Here is an 18,784-nt window from a genome sequence, read left to right as displayed (position 1 = left end):
GCCATCTACAGTACAGCTATGTCAACGTTTGGCAAGAAGGAATGACCCAGCCAGGACTGGTTCAATGCACACCTATCAAGGATGGAACCACAAATCGAGGAGAAACGAAAAGCCTTCATAGCTTACAAAAAATGCCCTAATGAACGGACGCTTGCTGCTCTCAGAAGTGCCCGAAGTAACACCCAACGCATTGCTAGACAGTGTGCGAACGAGTACTGGCAACAACCGTGTGAAGGAATCCAGCGCAGTGCCGAGTCCGGACACATCCAAGGCATGTACAGTGGCATCAAGAAGGCTCTAGGCCCTACAGTGAAAGGGGTCGCTCCCCTGAAATCCCTGACGGGAGAGAAGATCACAGACCGTGGGCAACAGATGGCCAGATGGGTGGAGCACTACTCAGAACTATACTCCCGAGAAACGTCAGTCACTGATGCAGCCCTCAGCAGCATAAAGAATCTGCCCACCATGGAAGAGCTCGACAAAGTGCCAACCTTAGAGGAGCCCAGCAAAGCAATCGACTGCCTTCCAAACGACAAAGCACCAGGTAGTGACAGCATCCCGCCCGAAGCTATCAAACGTGGAAAACCAGCATTGATTAAACCACTGCACGACCTACTTTGCCACTGCTGGGAGGAAGGAGTAGTCCTCCAAGACATGCGTGATGCCACAATTGTGACCCTTTACAAAAACAAGGGCGACCGCAGTGACTGTAATAATTACAGAGGGATCTCGCTCTTGAGTATTGTTGGTAAAGTGTATGCCCGCATCATACTCAACAGGCTGCAGTTGCTGGCAGACCGTGTGTACCCGGAATCACAGTGCGGCTTCAGAGCACGCAGGTCGACGACAGACATGATCTTCTCCCTACGACAACTCCAAGAGAAGAGCAGAGAGCAAGGTCAACCACTCTACATGATGTTCATCGACCTCACCAAGGCCTTTGACTTGGTCAGCAGGAAGGGCCTTTTTGAACTTCTGAGTAAGATCGGTTGCCCCCCAAACTCCTCAGCATGATAATCTCTTTCCATGCAGATATGAAGGGAACAGTCCTGTATGATGGATCATCCTCAACTTCCTTCCCAATTAACAGTGGTGTGAAGCAGGGCTGTGTGCTGGCACCAACACTTTTTGGGATCTTCTTCTCCCTGCTCCTGTCCTACGCCTTTGACACGTCCACGGATGGCATATATCTACACACCAGGTCTGATGGGAGGCTGTTCAACCTGGCACGACTGCGCTCAAAGACCAAAGTGAGAGCTGTGCTCATCAGGGAGATGCCTTTTGCAGATGACGCAGCTCTTGTGGCCCACACCGAGGAAGCCCTCCAGAGACTGGGAGACCGTTTTGCTGTTGCCTGCACGCAGTTTGGTCTCACAATCAGCTTGGAAAAAACAAATGTCAGCGTGCAAGATACCACCATTGCCCCTTCAATCAAAATCAGCGGTGTCACTCTGGAAGCAGTCAACAACTTTACCTACCTAGGGTCAACCATCAGCAACACTCTCTCGATTGATATGGAGCTGGACAGAAGGCTTGGAAAGGCAAACACCATCATGGCTCAATTAACAAAGAGGGTTTGGGAAAACAACGCGCTGACAGAGCACACCAAGGTCCGAGTCTACCAGGCCTGCGTTCTCAGCACCCTTCTATATGGAAGTGAGACGTGGAGTACCTACATGAGGCAAGAACGCCGGCTCAACTCCTTCCATATACGGTGCCTAAAACGCATCCTGAAAATCAGCTGGCAAGACCGTGTTCCACACAGCAAGATCCTGCAGCGTACAAGTACCCCCAGCATGTACTCCCTGCTAATTAAACGCCGCCTTCGATGGCTGGGTCACGTCCGACGCATGGAGGATGGAAGGCTGTCAAAGGACATCTTATATGGACAGCTGGCCACTGGCATGAGAAGAGTCGGACGCCCCTCACTCCGTTTCAAAGATGTGTGCAAGAGGGACATGAAGGCATGCAACATTTCACCCGATGGCTGGGAAGAGCTGGCTGAGGACCGAGGCACCTGGAGACTGATGGTAAACAATGGCATATCAGTCGCTGATGCGAGGAGAGGCCAGTTGGCGGCAGAGAAATGTAAGAGAAAGAAGAACGCAACAACAACCACAGTAACACAGAGTTCCCAGTATGTCTGCACCAACTGCAGTAGGGACTGTCACTCACGTATAGGCCTGCACAGCCACAGCAGACGTTGCCAACAGAGACAGACAACACCCCAAGGGCGCTATTCGCATGGTCTTTCGAGACCGAGTCGCCAATGATGATGATGAATACATAAGAAATATCACAATCATCAGGTAAATGAAAATAACCTTTTTTTTCTTTGCAAAAGCTACAAATAAAAACCGCCCTGAATAAATATGGTCTTGTACACTGACAAAATTTTGTTTCACCTCTCTCTCTCTCGCTCACACACACACACACACATGCTTGCACGCATTAACTAAAACATTATTTCAAGTTCTTTATTTTTTTTATTGCAATTTGATAATGAGATTATTGTTGCTGTAAGAATACAAGTTGTACTTATTTTCTTGACAATGTGGACTCATGTCGTTGTGTACAATTTACCAATAAATAATACCCATAACTAATACATGCTCAAACCATCTTAATTAATCATTTTGCCAACATTACGACATAATAACAGATACAAAAAATTATGCTCTAAATGCAGATGAACTTGCACACTGAGACATTATCCTCCCTCTTTCTCTCTTTCACTAATAACAACAAAAATCTTTTTGAGTACTTTTATTTTAACTGTAATTAGATTCTTGAGTTGAGAGCAGAATGAGACAGAAAATATGTTTACTTTGTACATTTGTACGGTTAGGTTGTCGAGTAGCATGTGTTCCGTAGAACCTGTTTGGGTTCGATCCATATATTTTTCATACACGGTCAGTAACACAAGAAGGCAATTATTTATTTTACATAAAATTTTTCATACACTGAAATTAATAATTATTTTTTATGTATGAAAAATTACATGAAATACGGTTATCTTTCACCTTTTCCAAGACACATACATATGGCACTGTTATTTTTCATCTTGTCCAACACACATACATATGGTAGTGTTATCTTTCACCTTTTCCAACACACATACATATGGTAGTGCTATCTTTCATCTTTTCCAACACACATACATATAGCAGTGTTATCTTTCATCTTTTCCAACACACATATACATGGCAGTGTTTTGTTTCACCTTTTCCAACACACATAAATATGGTAGCGCTATCTTTCATCTTTTCCAACACAAATACATTTGGTAGTGCTATCTTTCATCTTTTCCAACACACATACGTATGGTAGTGTTATTTTTTGTCTTTTCCAACACACATACATATGGCAGATGTATCTTTCATCTCTAGATTTACACACTTAATGCCATGATTTAATATTACATTTTCTCACTGGTTTGTTGAAGAAATTGGTACTTACTGTTGAGCACATGACAGCTCCTTCTGTTGGCTAACTTTCACTTAAGGATTATGGGAAGTGTAAATAATAATACCAATCACAATTGTTGCATACTATATTTGCATGTAGGGTAATGGCTTGACTAAAATCTCATGTGGAAAGTTTATAGTTCCCTGACAGTTTAGACACTGGATTAATAGTACTGGGTTAATAATAACTTCAGCCACAATGATGTAAGATCAGAAAAGCATAAAATATGGATAAAGTTTTGGTCAGGGTGGTCAGCTTCTAGAAAGATGAAAATACTGTCAAAAAGAAACTTGTTCAAGTAGTGTTTTTAATAGAAAAAGAAAGTATTACAGTCCTACCCACTTATATCGACATTATGTCAAGAGTCTGCTTATTCTGACAAAAAAAAATCAAAGTCCTGGTCCCCTGGTCTACTGTTACTACTAAAATTGTCATGCTTATGTCGACGTCGAGATAAAAAATAAACATACATGTCAACAGAAGCCCTTGGTCCCAGCTTGAACAAATCCTTCATTTTCTAATCATTTATGTCAACAAGCTGCTAGGTCTGACCCATACTTTGTTCAACAATTAGTTAATCTTGCAGCCAGGCTTTAATTTTCCCACCTAATCATTTATGTTGGCCAGCTGCCAGTTCTGACCCATACTTTGTTCAACAATTAGTTGATCTTGCCACCAGGCTTTAATTTTCCCGCCTAATCATTTATGTCAGCAAGCGGCCAGTTCTGACCTGTACTTTATTCAACAATTAGTTGATCTTGCCGCCAGGCTTTAATGTCACAGTCGGATAAAAAAACAGGCTTTTGTTTGGTCCTATAAAGTTGGCCTCTACCGGCGACTAAATATAGGCAATGAAATCTGATTGATTCTTGCATTTTCCAAAGTGATCAATGATTAAAACAAGTTTATTGTGCTGTGACAGTTTCCTTTTTAACTTTATTTAGCATGTGTCAAAGTATATCATATTATGCCTTCATTAATCATACCAGTCGCATATCTCTTGTTCGCTTTTATGTACTTTTCACGATGACTTCTGTAACTAAATACATGTACTGTTTAAACCAACTTGTTGACAGGCTTTCATTTCCCTCTGAATAACCCCATCCCCTTGGTAGCCTCATCAAGATGGGTTGTTGTTGTTGTACAGTTTAACGCACACGATGGGCTATACATGGCGGACAGTACTAATGGTGGATGAAGAACCCGGGAAAACCCCGGAAAGAACCACCGACCCATGAGAAGCTACTGGCATGCTTTCTCACATTCCCACATTAGCCGAATCCGAGACTCGAACCCACGCAGACAGAGGTGAGATGACAGTGATCTGTAATGGAGAGCGCTTTAGACCACTCGGCCACTCGAGGCCCCGCCAATAAGATGGGAAGAGACTGACCAAAATCTAGGCCAATTTAAGTACATGTACTTGAAGCATGTAAATAACAACTATACAACCATGTGCTAATGCCGGCATTGAATATCATAGTGAATGTTTTTCATATCAGGATGTGACTGATGCAACATTTTATTGTGGATTTTATTACACAAAGGTAACCAAAGTTTAATTTGTCAATATACAAGTGTATTTCACACTGGTTTTGCCTTCATGTACTCAAAATTTCCATTGTTTGTTTTCTCAAAGTGTAAATGCTACTCACTGACAACAGGTTACCCCTTACTAATGAATTTAACTAGTATCTTTTTTTCCAGACCCCCCCCCACTTATCTCGACATAAACGGGTAGGACTGTAGTACATAATTCACTAATAGTGCTAAAAATGAGATAATTTGCAGGTTTACTACTTTGTCTTCTACACTGTACATTTTCCTTGGACATTTATTGCAATAAACATTTTATCATGTTCTAAAGAAACTCACAAAACAATAACTTTTTTGAATATCTGGTTAACCTGAAAAGAATTGCACCATGGAATTTTCCATTGCAGAACCTATTCTTGTTTAACTGTTGTATTCACTCATTTATCTACCTGCATTTATTATAATAAATATCCATGTTTTCTGCATTAATTTTCATTTGAAATTAATAAATCCTTAATTAAATGACAAATTGTTTATTTGCAGAGTCTATTTTGGCATTAATTCAACCTAACAAAAATAAATTAAATCTTCCTCGCCATAGGTGTGACTTTAACTGAGAAAATATGTAACACTAGCAACTGTCAAAACTTTGAATTGTAATTTAGATGTCTACCACAAAACTTGGCAGTTTTAATCTGCAGATACATTGTTTTAAAGGGGCATTTGATATCACTGCCACCTTACAGTATATCACCTGATTAAAGGGGAATTTGATATCACTGCCACCGTACAGTATATCACCTGATTAAAGGGGCATTTGATATCACTGCCACCTTACAGTATAACACCTGATTAAAGGGACACTTGATATCACCTTACAGTATAACACCTGATTAAAGGGGCATTTGACATCACTGCCACCTTACAGTATAACACCTTAAGTAACTTCAACCACTGCTAGCACCAACACAGAACTTGATGTACATCCACTAAAGAAACACATTACTGATTCTTTTCTTGATGAAAAAGCATGCCAAGGATAAAGATTTGAGTGACATAGGTAAAAACTGTTGTGGGAAACATGCAATTACACACTCAAGGTGCAACCCCCATGTTATTTTTCTTTGCCAATCTGAAATAGATTACACAAGTGTCCAAACTTGTATGACACTTTCATTGCAGTACTGATTATGAGTTATGCGTACTGTGTGCAATTAGAACTAAACTATACATATATGACAAAAGTTGCAATTTTAATTACAGAAATTGAAGGCGGGGGGGGGGGGGGGGGGGGGCAACTGCAGTAATTTTACTGGCAACAAAGGATATTAAAAACACTTTCTACCTCTATTCAAGTGCCTAAAAGATGGCACTGCAGTGTAGATGACAGCCAAGATGGTAACACTGGCACAAAAAAAAGAGATTATCTACTATAATCTCAAGTATTTTCTGGTATTGATTTTCATTTGAATTTTGTGTGCACCCTCTCATCATTTGAAGGACTTAGGAACACAGTATCTCCTGCCTTTGTTGTCCTAGACACAACACTGACATCCAGTGTTCCACTTTGATCCATTGTTATGTATATTTAATATACTGTGTACTTGATTTTGTCACATCCAGGATTGTGCCTACCTAATTTTTGTCATATTTTTAAAAATATTTACTAACATCTGAGTTCAAGGCCTAACATTGTTTACCAGCTTAAAATGTTATGGAAGCAAACTTGTTGATAGTTTGATGACATTTTCCATTAGCTTTTCAGAAATCTGTGTCACAGGTCATGTGTGATTTGTGTATATAGAGGTTTGATAATAAATTCTTAATTTCTATCTTAAGATCAGTCTGTGGAATCATTTTTAGTTGTGCTCAGATATAATTTGAGAGGAATCATTTATTTAAATCATTCACTGGAATTATAAAGAAGTCACCAACATTTCTGACTAAAACACTACTTCTGCATTGCTGAGAATACATTGAAAGACATTCTGAATTACATCATTGTGGCATACCAGGATGATCAGGTCCAATGGAGTTCACTTGGTACATTCTATACATCTAAACTTGTAATAGGACATTCAGGATTATTTGGGATTTAATTCACAACAGTGCAAGTGTTTCTTGCGTTTTCACTCTGTAACTTAGAGAAACAAAGTGTTTGTTGAACTTACTAAAATTGTTGGTATTACTTCCTTTGTTACATATCTGAAGACCTAAAATAGGTTCACCATTCTGTCCATGCACTGGCAAAAACTTCAATGAGAACAAAAAATTTAATATTCCTGACAACTCCATTTCATCACAGTAAAGCTGGTGGGAAAAAACTCCTACTTGATCAACTTTTGATTTTCTAAGCTTAATTATGGACTATGTTGGGTTTGAGAAGCATCTTGTTCCAACACTGGATATAAATATAACATGGCTGGTTAATGTGGTGCTGCCAATTTCATCTGATAATTCAACATCAACAATATACAAACATCTTTATATGATATACCAGTAGAATGCAAAAACCAACATTACAGATAGGTTTTGTGTTCATTTTCATTTCAAATGAAAATGTACGTTAATTCATAAAATCAAAGACCATGCAAATGTATGTGAGTCCAATTCCTTACATAGATTCCTAACAAGTTTTGGCACCTCTGCTGCTGTGTCTGTCACTCGATATCTTGGAACATTAATACCAGCATCTTTGAGTAGACCAAAACTAAGGTATTCATGAATGGATAGATGGCGCTTTTGTTGTGTCTGTGTCTGGCTCACTGCTGCCAATAACTGAAATGTTTAGAGTACATGTAAATAGCACAAAGAAATTAGCACTAATAAATGAAGTGAAAGAAGTAATATCAATGTAACAAAAGTAAAAGCCCTTATTTAGTGGTATTAACTCATACCTACACAAGAGTACATGAACAGCACATTATATGTCAGCCTTATGTTCAATAGATCCATGTGTAGATATCTGAAATTGTGCATAAAACCACATTTGTTTCAGTCAGTGTGACCCTGACCTTTGGCCTTATGACCCCCAAAATCTTTAGACTTCTTCCTTATCCTGAGTGCAGACCATCCATGAAGATTGTGCCAGGTCTGTAATGTAGAACTGTCATTGTGCAGAAACCATTTTTCCTGTCTAAGTAAATCACCTTTGACTCCAAAATCAATAGCATTCTTCCTTACACCACAAAGCTGGGTAACTGAGGTGGTGGAGAACTCAAGTTGTTGTGCATTAAAAAAAATTCTCATTTCAGTGATCTTGACCTTTGACCATGAAATTGACAGGGCTTTTCCTTAAACAAAGTGCAAACTATCCACAAAGTCTGGTAACTACTGATGGTGAAGAACTCTAATTGTTGTTCATAAATCACTTTCCTTCCTTCAATCAGTGACCTTTAGCTCTGAACCTGAAATTAATACAATTCTTGCTTAACACAAGTGCATACCATCACAAAGTCTGGTAACTGCAAATTATGGACAACTAATGTTATTGTGAAGAAACAAAATTGGTAACAGACTGATGAACTGATAGGATAGATGGATGAACAACAACTACCTAATCTGCTGTGCATCAAGGTGGGCATTTAAATGCCTGATTTCATAAGAGAACAGGAACAAACTGAATGCAACAAAGACATTGACAGTGTCTAAGTCTAGAAGTGTGTGCAGAAAGTTTTCAGATGTTGTTTACTGTGTTTATGGCTCAAGGCTGATATTGTATAAGCATTATTATGGCTATTTTAAGTGGCAAAAAGCATAATTTGTAATCTATATATTGCATGGCCGAATTACAGTCTGTATGAAAAAGATGCATTTATTTTTGCTGTTAACTTGGTTTAGCAGCTGTTCAAAATACTTGTCACAAAGGGCAAGATACATATGGATTAGAATGAGAATAAAAAACATAAACTACACATTAAAATCATCTATATTCAGCACATACTTTAACCAGTCTACACGTGTAACTTTCGCTGAATGATCTTGAACTGGAATTCTGCAGCGAGCATTACTCTCATATTCTTTCACTAAGTTTGTAAAGCAGTGTGACTTGTCCAATTTTTTAAATCTGACATATTTTGAAGTTTAAAAAAAGTCTTCTATTGTAAATTTCCCATTTATAACATCCACAACTCACACTGTAAAGCATTCTACTTTATGACTGCCACCATTTTGTTCAAAAAAGTAATGATTGGTCTGCAACCTAACTAGGTTTTCAATATAATTAATCTGTGAAGAAAAGATCATACAAGAAAAACCTGTTATGTTTCTTTGGAAATACAACTGCTATAAGTAATAAATAAGTACATGTATGCTATTCTTACACAGATGTCATTTTTTTAAAGAATAATCTCAAATTTATATGTGTAGAATTAAAGAGATGACAACAAAAATGATAATAACTTTTTTCTTCATTGTTTTTACTTTTTATTGTACCAAATATATATAATCCATATATAGGTAGTATAAAACATAATTTGGTGGAAAAGAGCATAATGATTATGCCAAAAGCATAATGATTGGCATGTATGCATTTGCTTGTGCAAGAATTTGAATTTAATAGAAAAAAGAAATCAGGGTAAGTAAAGTCTGCCTAAAGCAAAATGACTTTAATTTTGTATTAAAGAGTTGGTATGGGCTGCCAAAATATCCTGAAAATTTGACATCTTGTTCCAATGTTTATCGACCTCGGAACAGGTTACACTAAGCCGTTATTTAGGCAGTAAGATGGCAACCCCAAAAACACAAATATCAGGTGAGGTGTTATACATTATAGTGGTCCTACAATGTAAGACATCAACCCTGACATTTATGTTTTGGTGGTCAAGGTCTAACTGCTGAAATAGAAGGGAATACTGAAATCGGTTGATATTAAGTATCTTGAACAAAAAGAGGCTATATAAACACTTTCTAGAATATTAATATGTTTATTCACTTTGTTAAAGAAACACACTTCAACTTAATCCAATTTTGGCATTCTTGGCTTCCATCGCATTCCAGGCAGCTAATATGTAGGTCAATGGAATTTGAAAAATGGTCTATATGCTTGTGTGAGAATTTTAATTTATTAGAAGACATCAGAGTAAGTAAAGTCTGACTATAACATTATGACTTTGATTTGTAGAAAATCGTTGATATGGGCTGCCAAGTGTGTGAAATATTCCTGAAAATATGAATTCTAATAATGATGTAGTCAACATTGGAACACGCTACAGTGCCCTTATTTGGGTAGTAAGACCTCGACCCCCAAAACATAAATATCAGGGTTGATACCTTACGCTTTCGGACTATAGTCTGACTATACAACCCCGCTTGTTTGTACCCCCCCCCCACCGATTTCAATAATGGTAATCTTTAATGTGATAAAAAGTGCTCAGAACTTAGTCAATTCATTCATTCATTTGTAATTTCAAAACCTGATTGTGACCAGAATGGCCCTTACACTGGCATTCTCTGCACCTTTCATGCTTAATAGACTTCCCATACTAACATGGCGCCATGTTGTACACACTATGGGCAAGCAGATTTCCTCAAAAAACATTGTGACATAGTTTATCCTGTTAGGTAACCGCTGGATAATTCCATCAATTACCATAATATTGAGAGTTTGGATTTATATCCTTTGCACACGTGTACATAGAAATAACACTGCTTGTTAAATCCATGTGAAAGGCAAATTTGCAGTTGTCATTCTTTTCCATTGCTTGATTCAACATTTTGTAAATATCGGAAGCAGGCAACATAGTATTTTCCTTCTAGGTACATACATGTGTAGCTGTGCATACACCCCTTCCCTGAAAATGGACTTGTTCAGGAGCTGGAAATGACTGGTGAACACACAGGGGTTCATTACAAAGAAAATTTGGAGTATCCATCCATAAATCAAGGGATGGGGGTTCTAACCTGTAACAATATAACACAAGGGAAGACACCAGTCCGCACCCCTCAGTAGTTCCAACACTGCTAGTTTATCCTAATAGTGTCTGCTTATTTCCAACTTAAGACAGTCGTAATCAAGAATAATTCAATTTTCAAAACAGCTTGACATACCTCATTCAGTTTGTGACATAATGGAGAAAATGCATAATTGTTCGCTGATTTTGACCTCTGGACAAATACTGACAAGAGGTGCCATTTTGCATTCGGATGGTCTTGGATTTCACCACTGACTGAAAGGTAAGATCCGATCAACCTCAAGTCTGTAGTTCAACAAAAAGTATGTTTCAGGAATTAACAATGCACTGTTCAACAATGTAACCAGCAATCAGCATCAAATTTACCAAAATCAACATTTGTTTTTGCCACTAAAAGTAAAATGCATCACAATGTACATTACTGCAGACTCGAGGTTGTTTGGATCTTACCTTTCGGTCAATGGTGAAATCCAAGACTATCCAAATGCAAAATAACACTTCTAGACAGCATCTGTCCAGACGTCAAAATCGATGAACAATTACTGCATTTTCTCCATTATGTCACAAACTGGACAAAGTGTGTCAAGCTTTTTTGAAAACTGAACTATTCTTGATTACGAATGGATTAAGCTGGAAATTAGCAGACTTAATTAGGATAAACTAGCAGTGTTGGAACTACAGAGGGGTGCGGACTGGTGTCTTCCCTTGAATCATATTGTTACAGGTTAGAACCCCCATTCTTTGATTCATGGGCGGATACTCTAAATTTTCTTTGTAACGAACCCCTGTGGGCGAACAGGTCGTCTTTTAAACTGAAAACTTCCGTTTGGAATGAAACACGCAGTTAGGGTACCACCTGGACATAATCAGGTTTGAAATTATAAATCAATAAATGAACTATATTCTATGCATTTTATTTATCTCATTTGTGCTTTTGGTCTTTTAAATCGGTAGGGGGTACAAACAAACGGGGAGTTATGTTCAGACATTATAGGGCTCTGCAGGCGCTTTACATTGTAGGACTAATCTCAAGGTATGCATAATAAGCAAATATGTGCGAGATATTCCCCTGCATAAGCAAACAATTCAGAAATGGTAACACTGATAATTATATAGTGTGGGCTTTTCTGTTCTTAACATTTATATTCTCATCAGGCAAGACTAAAATTTGACAAAATCCCCAGAGATGCTATAAAATCAAGTTTACACTGCAAGAAACAACTATTCTTTGGAAATTAAACGTTATAGTCAAACCACTTAATTTATATTCTAGCGTGCATTCATTTTTACATTTAGTACCCTTGAAGAATGCTTAAAATTTAAGATTTCTGCTACTCGTCCTCTAGATCGGAATATTATGGCCGCCATTGCTGCAGTTTGCTTCGTTTCCGTTGATCAAGTGTTCAAATCAATCAGACGCTTTTCTAGAAGTAAGTAGCGCTGCACAAATTGCTAAGCTTCAAGTTAACACAACACAGTTCAAGGTTAATTAAAAATAAGCTAGTTCAAGGCTTGGTAAATAAGCTAGTTCAAGGCTTGGTAAATAAGCTAGTTCAAGGCTTGGTCATTTCTCGTTATGGTTTAATTCCTAGGCCCTTATAATTCTGATACTCCATCTTGAGAAGTAAAGTCTCGGCAATGGCACGTACAAAGGCAATAACCAAGTAAACCAAGGCTGCTCGTAAGAGGGCACTGTGACTTTATTCAATTTCAAGTTGAGGAAGCCATGGAATAATATAATATACATCAGTATATAACAATACATTTGGATATTGTTTTATATCAATAGAAATCAGGACTGTTTAACGTGTTTCAACTGAACTAATCTCATCGCACGTGCAACACGAGAATTCCAACATGATGGCGAGATACAGAAAGATAAATGAACTTGAACAATATTTCGATATCGCAAGAATTGAAATAGCAGAGGGAGCGTTTTTAAAATGATCATATAAAAAAGGGGAACCCAGGAAATTTACACAACAAAGATACCAGCAGACAAAAACTATCAGTGGGTACAATGATAGTATGTTTAAGCTTGAGTTTGAACATGAATGGCCCGAAAGGTTTCATCTTAAGACCCAAAGGGACAGATCAAATCATGCCATATGGAGAAATGGAAATCGCAGCTGGAACGATAACAATAAAAGAGCCGAAACCCTTTATGAGAAAAATTAAAAAGAGAACCTGGGAGTTACATATTATTGACATACCAATGGAAATCCCACTTGAAGCAACGGTAAAACAATTTCGACAGAAACTACAAATCGAAGTAGTAAGGGCGAGAATGGATACAATCCTGGGATACGATATAAAAAATGGCATTAAGATACTAGAAGTGGACAAAAAGAAACTCTGCACAATCAAAAAGGTTTTCTTTTTACACGGATTGCTTATAAAGACGTGGTATAAGGGTGCATTTTGCACAGAAAATGCAACAAATGTGGAAAAACGGGATATACGCCCAAGAGATGTAGAACACAAAAAGAAGAAACAAAACAACAGCTACGAGTAAAATAGTCACAACAAAGAAGCGAAATTAAGTTTTTTTTCCAAATAGAAAAACACAACAAACAGGAGAAATCGAAAAAGTAACTGAGACACACGAACAAAAACAGGAAACGACCCAAAAGCAAAATGACAAACAACAAAGACGACAATCTCCAGAAAAAGTAAAACAACAACCTAGCCAACAACAAAAGAATACGCAACTGCAAAAACCACCACCACAACAACAAGAACAACAACAAAAACAACAGAAGCAACAACAAATGGATAAACAAAAACAACCGAAGGGAAAAAAACAGAACCTACAACAAAAGCAAATTGAAGTCAAACAACAACAAAAACAACAACAACAAAAAAAGAAGCAAGAAGAATCACAAGAAGAAATGGGACAACAGAAGCATTAAGAAAACCCTAGGAAAGCACTAACAGATGAACAGAAAAAAGAAGAGAAAAAGAACAAAGAAAGTGAAACCATCTACATGTCAAGAAACAGAAACAGAACAATTGAAAACAACCCCAGAGGAGAGAGAAAGCAAAAGGAAAAAGATTTACAAGCTATCGTACGACCATGAACATGACGTTGAAAAAACGTATGACATAAGTGAGATGTCAAGTCTAATTGAAATGGAAAATAAATAATAATATTAAAAAAAAAGACCCGAAAGGACCCAAAACATATACAATTGAAAACGAAAAATAAAAAATAAAAAAGAGAGATCCGAAAGGACCCAAAACATATACAATTGGAGAAAGAAAGAAAATTCAAATTAAGCCGCGCATTGGCACAACCCGTACATTATTTTGAACTACCCCCCTTCAAAAAATATATACAAAATAAGAAAACATACAACAATCAAACACGTAAAGGTCATAACAATCACTATGAACACGCACACTAAGCCTTCGGGTATTTTAAGTTAGGAAGGTGGGTCTCAACATGAATGGTTTGGAAAGATCAAACGAGGGATTCCCCCCCCCAATAATTGCACCTTTTATGTAGCCCTGTATATCAACCCATCAATACCACCACCATTACATCAGTTTCGAAAGAAATTGTCTAGTCAATAGTAAATAAGTAATAGGAAATAAAATGTACATGGAATGTATCCAATGCAATTTTTTCTCCATGGCAACTTCAGTAGTGTAGTAAATGTAACTAGTGAATGGGGACATCCTAGGGACTAGGGGACTTCCATGTTAAAAAGGGTATATCCACTCTGGGGACTATGTAAAATTTAACATAGGAGAAAAAAATATCCACTCTGGGGACTATGTAATTTAACATGAGAGAAAAAAAAGTATCCTTTCTTGGGACAAGGGGAATTTAACATGGGAATAGAGTTTGGGCCTGTCTAGGGACAAGGGGAATGGAACATGGGAATACTGTGTGGGCCTATCTAGGGACAAGGGGAAATGGAACAGGGTCGGGACCCTATTTTAATACGGTGCCGACCTGATGGGTCTATGGAAAGGGAACAGGCAAAAAATTGAAACAGGGAGGGGGTCTCTATTTTTTTAAAAATTAAAAAAAAAAAAAAATGGGCTAGGCAATTGAAAGTCAAGATCTTTTCGAGACCTATGAGTGACCCTGAAAAGGGCCTTTGGGTTTATGTTAATATGCCCTTAACATAAAGGGCATCTGCGACATCTTCTTCGTCTTAGGCTTCGTCTAATGGTAGGTCCATAGACTAAAACTCTTTTGAGGCATCCTTGCCTCTCCACGTAAATCCTACGTATCCATAGGCTGGTGTCGGTCCTATGGACAACTGTCCACTTGGGTCGGACATACATCGGTATGCCCGTCCTGAACATCATCGAAGACACAAAGGGAACAGGCAAAAAATTGAAACAGGGAGGGGGTCTCTATTTTTTTAAAATAAAAAAATAAAAAAATAAATGAAGAAAATGGGCTAGGCAACTGAAAGTCAAGATCTTTTCGAGACCTATGAGTGGCCCTGAAAAGGGCCTTTGGGTTTCTTCTTCTAATTTCTTCTATTTCTCCACCAGCTTCTTATTTTCTGTCCTACACTTTTTCTATTCTTTTCTTTCTTTTCTTCCTCCTTTTTCTTCTTTTTCTCTTCTTTCTGCTTTTCCTCCTCTTCTTTCTTCCTCTTCTCATTTTCTTCTTCTTTTTCAATTTTTTCGTTCCATGCTCTCATCCTTATCCTTTCCTCTTCATCCTCCTTCTCCTCCTTTATTTCTTTCAACAGATCACTGATGATTTCCTTTAGTTTTCGTAAGTTGTTAATCTCCATCTTCACTCGATGGGGACTATAAGAATAGTGATTCTCGTTTAGCGTAACTAACATTTGCTCCATCATGCCCAAATTGTCCAGGACGTCTTGCAATTTTTTCATTTTATCAAGGTGGATCGAAGCCATCTTCTTTTTTATTCTTTGCAGAATGGTGTGAATGACGAACTTTGTGGGTTCTTATAGTCAAAGCGCGTACGTGAAGGAAAACATCCCCCAAAAACATAAAATTTATATTACCTAGATAATGACCAAACAACGCGCGGACATGAAGGAAAACATCCCCTGCTTTTCTCATTTCATATTATCTACTATCCACATACGTGAAACATCAATAAACAAACCACAAATCTTCTATCCACACACGCAAAGCATTAAAATGAAACCCAAATCTGCTATCCACACAAACCAACTTAAGCTCTTACAAAACCCAATAATCTACTATCCACACTAACGTACGTGAGCGCTTACAAACACAAACACATACACTCACACCACATAAGAGTCAGTGTTTATATTCACACTACTCTACATACTCACATTGGCAAATCGATTACAATTTCTTTTCTAAAGGTTTGGGTAGCCCTGAAAAGGGCTGTTTGTTTTTGAACTCCAGTGACACCTGGTTAATGATGGCACCTTCCAGGCCTGGCACCACACACACACACATCTTCTTCCCCAGTCTCCTTTCACTTTTTTTCTTGGGAGTGCAGCGGCGGGATAAGTGGCTTCAGAATCCAAATCTTCAGTCTCTGAGATTCTGAAATTTCCTCTCTCCTTTTCCTCCTCTTCTTTTTTTCTGCTTTCCTCCTCTTTCATCCTTCCCTCTTCGACGATTGCCTCCGCGGCCAGTTCATTTAGTATGCGCCTGGCATATTCCAGGTGCATCTGGAGTTCTAGAAGTTTAGCTAGTCTGGTGTTCATTCTGGTGTTGATCAATCAACAAGGGTAGCTAGACTGCCGAGCGATTTTCAATTTATACTAAAAGCGCGGACGTGAAGGAAAACATCCTCTAAAACAAAATTTATATTACCTAGATCATGACCAAACAACGCGCGGACCTAAAAGGAACACTCACTCACTTTTTTACTACCCATTACTATTTTAAAAATTTTCATTAAAAATAATATACTATCCACATTCGCGGAGCAGCAATAAACAAACCCCAAATCTACTATTCCCACACGTCAAACATAAAAAAAAACGTATCTACTATCCACACAAACGTACGTGAATGCTTACAAACACAAACACATACAATCACACCAGAAAAGAGTCAGTGGTTATATTCACACTACATACACACATTGGCAAATCGATCGTTATTTCTTTTCCAGAGATTTGGGTAGCCCTGAAAAGGGCTGTTTTTTTGTGTTTTTTTTTTGCTTGCGTGAAGTTGAAGCTAGGACGATCTTTAAGTTTCTAAGAATGCGACTTCCTCTGACGATAGACTTTCTGACGATAGGTCTGTTTCTTCGGAAAGAGAAGAACTCTTTGGTGTCGATACGACAATCGACAAAGCCTCTGTCAGGTTCAGGTTCCTGCTACTGTTGTTGTTGCTGTTGCTGCTCTCTCTGCTGTTTCTGAAGTCTGTACTTTTCTGTCCATTCTTCTTTCTCCCTGTTCATTTCTTCTCTGAAGAGCTCTTCTATCAGGTTTTCAGTGACTTTTAACATTCTCCCATTCTCTGTCTCTTCTGGCTTCGGTATCAGACTGTGTCTGACCCTATGCAAATTCACGTAGGCTTCGTTTAGCTTAGCTAGTTTGGAGCACATCTTCGTAGGAGGATGAGTCGACAATGGATGGTTAGACTGGAGGCTACCCCGGCTTTAAAGTTAAAGCGCGGACGTGAAGGAAAACATCCCTCCACGGTTTTCGAGCCGCAACGTTCTATGAGTGTCATGAGAGGGATAGTAAGAAGTCAAAGAGATGAATCAAGATTCCTATAGCCAAACAAACCACAAAGGCCTTTTTTCAAAACACAACATTTTTTTAATTCAAAAATCACTTAACACTAACAAACAACTCTAACATTTTTAACAATAATCCAACATTTTTTTCAAATCACAAACATTTTTTTCAATTAACACTCTACTTTAAACAGGGATGACAACGTTGTGAATGAAATTGTGATTTCCACTGTTGGAAGTCATTAGGCCATTGATGGACACTACGTTTCCTAGCTTGAGACAAATGATAAGCATAATGGTCACAAAACCATTGATCTACTTTCACATCGTTTCTAGAAGAAGAACGAGGGTCAAAATGAGTCACTAAATGTTCTAAGGAATAGCCCAGGCTGCGATGATGCAGAAAATACACACAGTACTGTCCACACACCAAGGAATCTGTGCCTTGTAATTTCACATTATTGAATCGTGTGGTCTGAGCATTTCTTCTCATAAAGTCAATGATATCGTCTTCCAAAGGAGGCAATCCGTACGAATCGAAATATTCCACACATCCTTCTTGAGGAAAGTAGACGGCTACCCAGTGGGTTCCTGGGAGATGACTGTTGTCCGTGTTGATCACATAAGCTTGATGGTCTTGAGGTTTGCGATGAGGGAGTTCATCTTTAGCACAGACGACAGGATTCCAAGAAACAGTGTACGAACTGTGGTTCAAAAGGTAATAAAGTTCCCAGGTATCCATGTTTTGTGTTGTTTTTTTCTTCACAGGTAATGATAAGTCATCAATTCGATCCTGATTTTTTGCATGAAAATGTCTTACAAATAACCGTTTCTTCGCTTCGTCTCCTCACTCTGATTCAGGACAGCTTCGATACGATGGATCTCTTGAGTGGTTAATGGTGGACAAGAATGTTCACGCAAGTCTTTATACCACTGGTGCAACACGACTTCGTCCGAGATGAGACTCCAAGCTTCGCCCAGATACTCGTCCAATTTTTCTTCTTGACTCAGCATTAGGCATTTATCGTGTTGAATTTGACTGCGATGATCGTTTTGACATCCATAGCAATTTTTCTTGATCAGTTCCGTAATTTTTTCGACTAAGTGTTTGGCAAAACAGGAGACTAAATGGGCTTCTTGTTCTGTCCATCTTGACTTCATCATAATAACTTCTTCGTCTTTGTCCTGGGATTCTTCT

The 18,784-nt window shown here is 38.3% G+C and overlaps 1 protein-coding gene across 4 annotated transcripts in view; it reads right to left on the bottom strand.

Annotated features, from left to right (window-relative positions):
- Window positions 1-12,341, bottom strand: part of LOC149799029 (succinate--CoA ligase [ADP-forming] subunit beta, mitochondrial-like) — a 90,250-nt gene extending 77,909 nt beyond the window's left edge. For 2 of the 4 annotated variants that reach the window (XM_089957983.1, XM_089957985.1), the window contains exons 1-2: window positions 12,207-12,341; window positions 7,623-7,782 (exon numbers count right to left, since the gene is read on the bottom strand). In XM_089957983.1, the coding sequence (XP_089814109.1) occupies window positions 7,623-7,782; window positions 12,207-12,284 (238 nt within the window). In that variant the 5' untranslated portion in view covers window positions 12,285-12,341. The remainder of the gene's footprint in view (window positions 1-7,622; window positions 7,783-12,206) is intronic. The other 2 variants (XM_089957984.1, XM_089957986.1) reach the window with 1 other exon arrangement.
- Between the last annotated feature and the right edge of the window lie 6,443 nt (window positions 12,342-18,784).

Source organism: Sinohyriopsis cumingii, chromosome 5, assembly GCF_028554795.1.
Source record: "Sinohyriopsis cumingii isolate HCF-2022 chromosome 5, ASM2855479v2, whole genome shotgun sequence".
Taxonomy (NCBI): domain Eukaryota; kingdom Metazoa; phylum Mollusca; class Bivalvia; order Unionida; family Unionidae; genus Sinohyriopsis; species Sinohyriopsis cumingii.
This window is presented reverse-complemented; position numbering and strand designations above follow the sequence as displayed.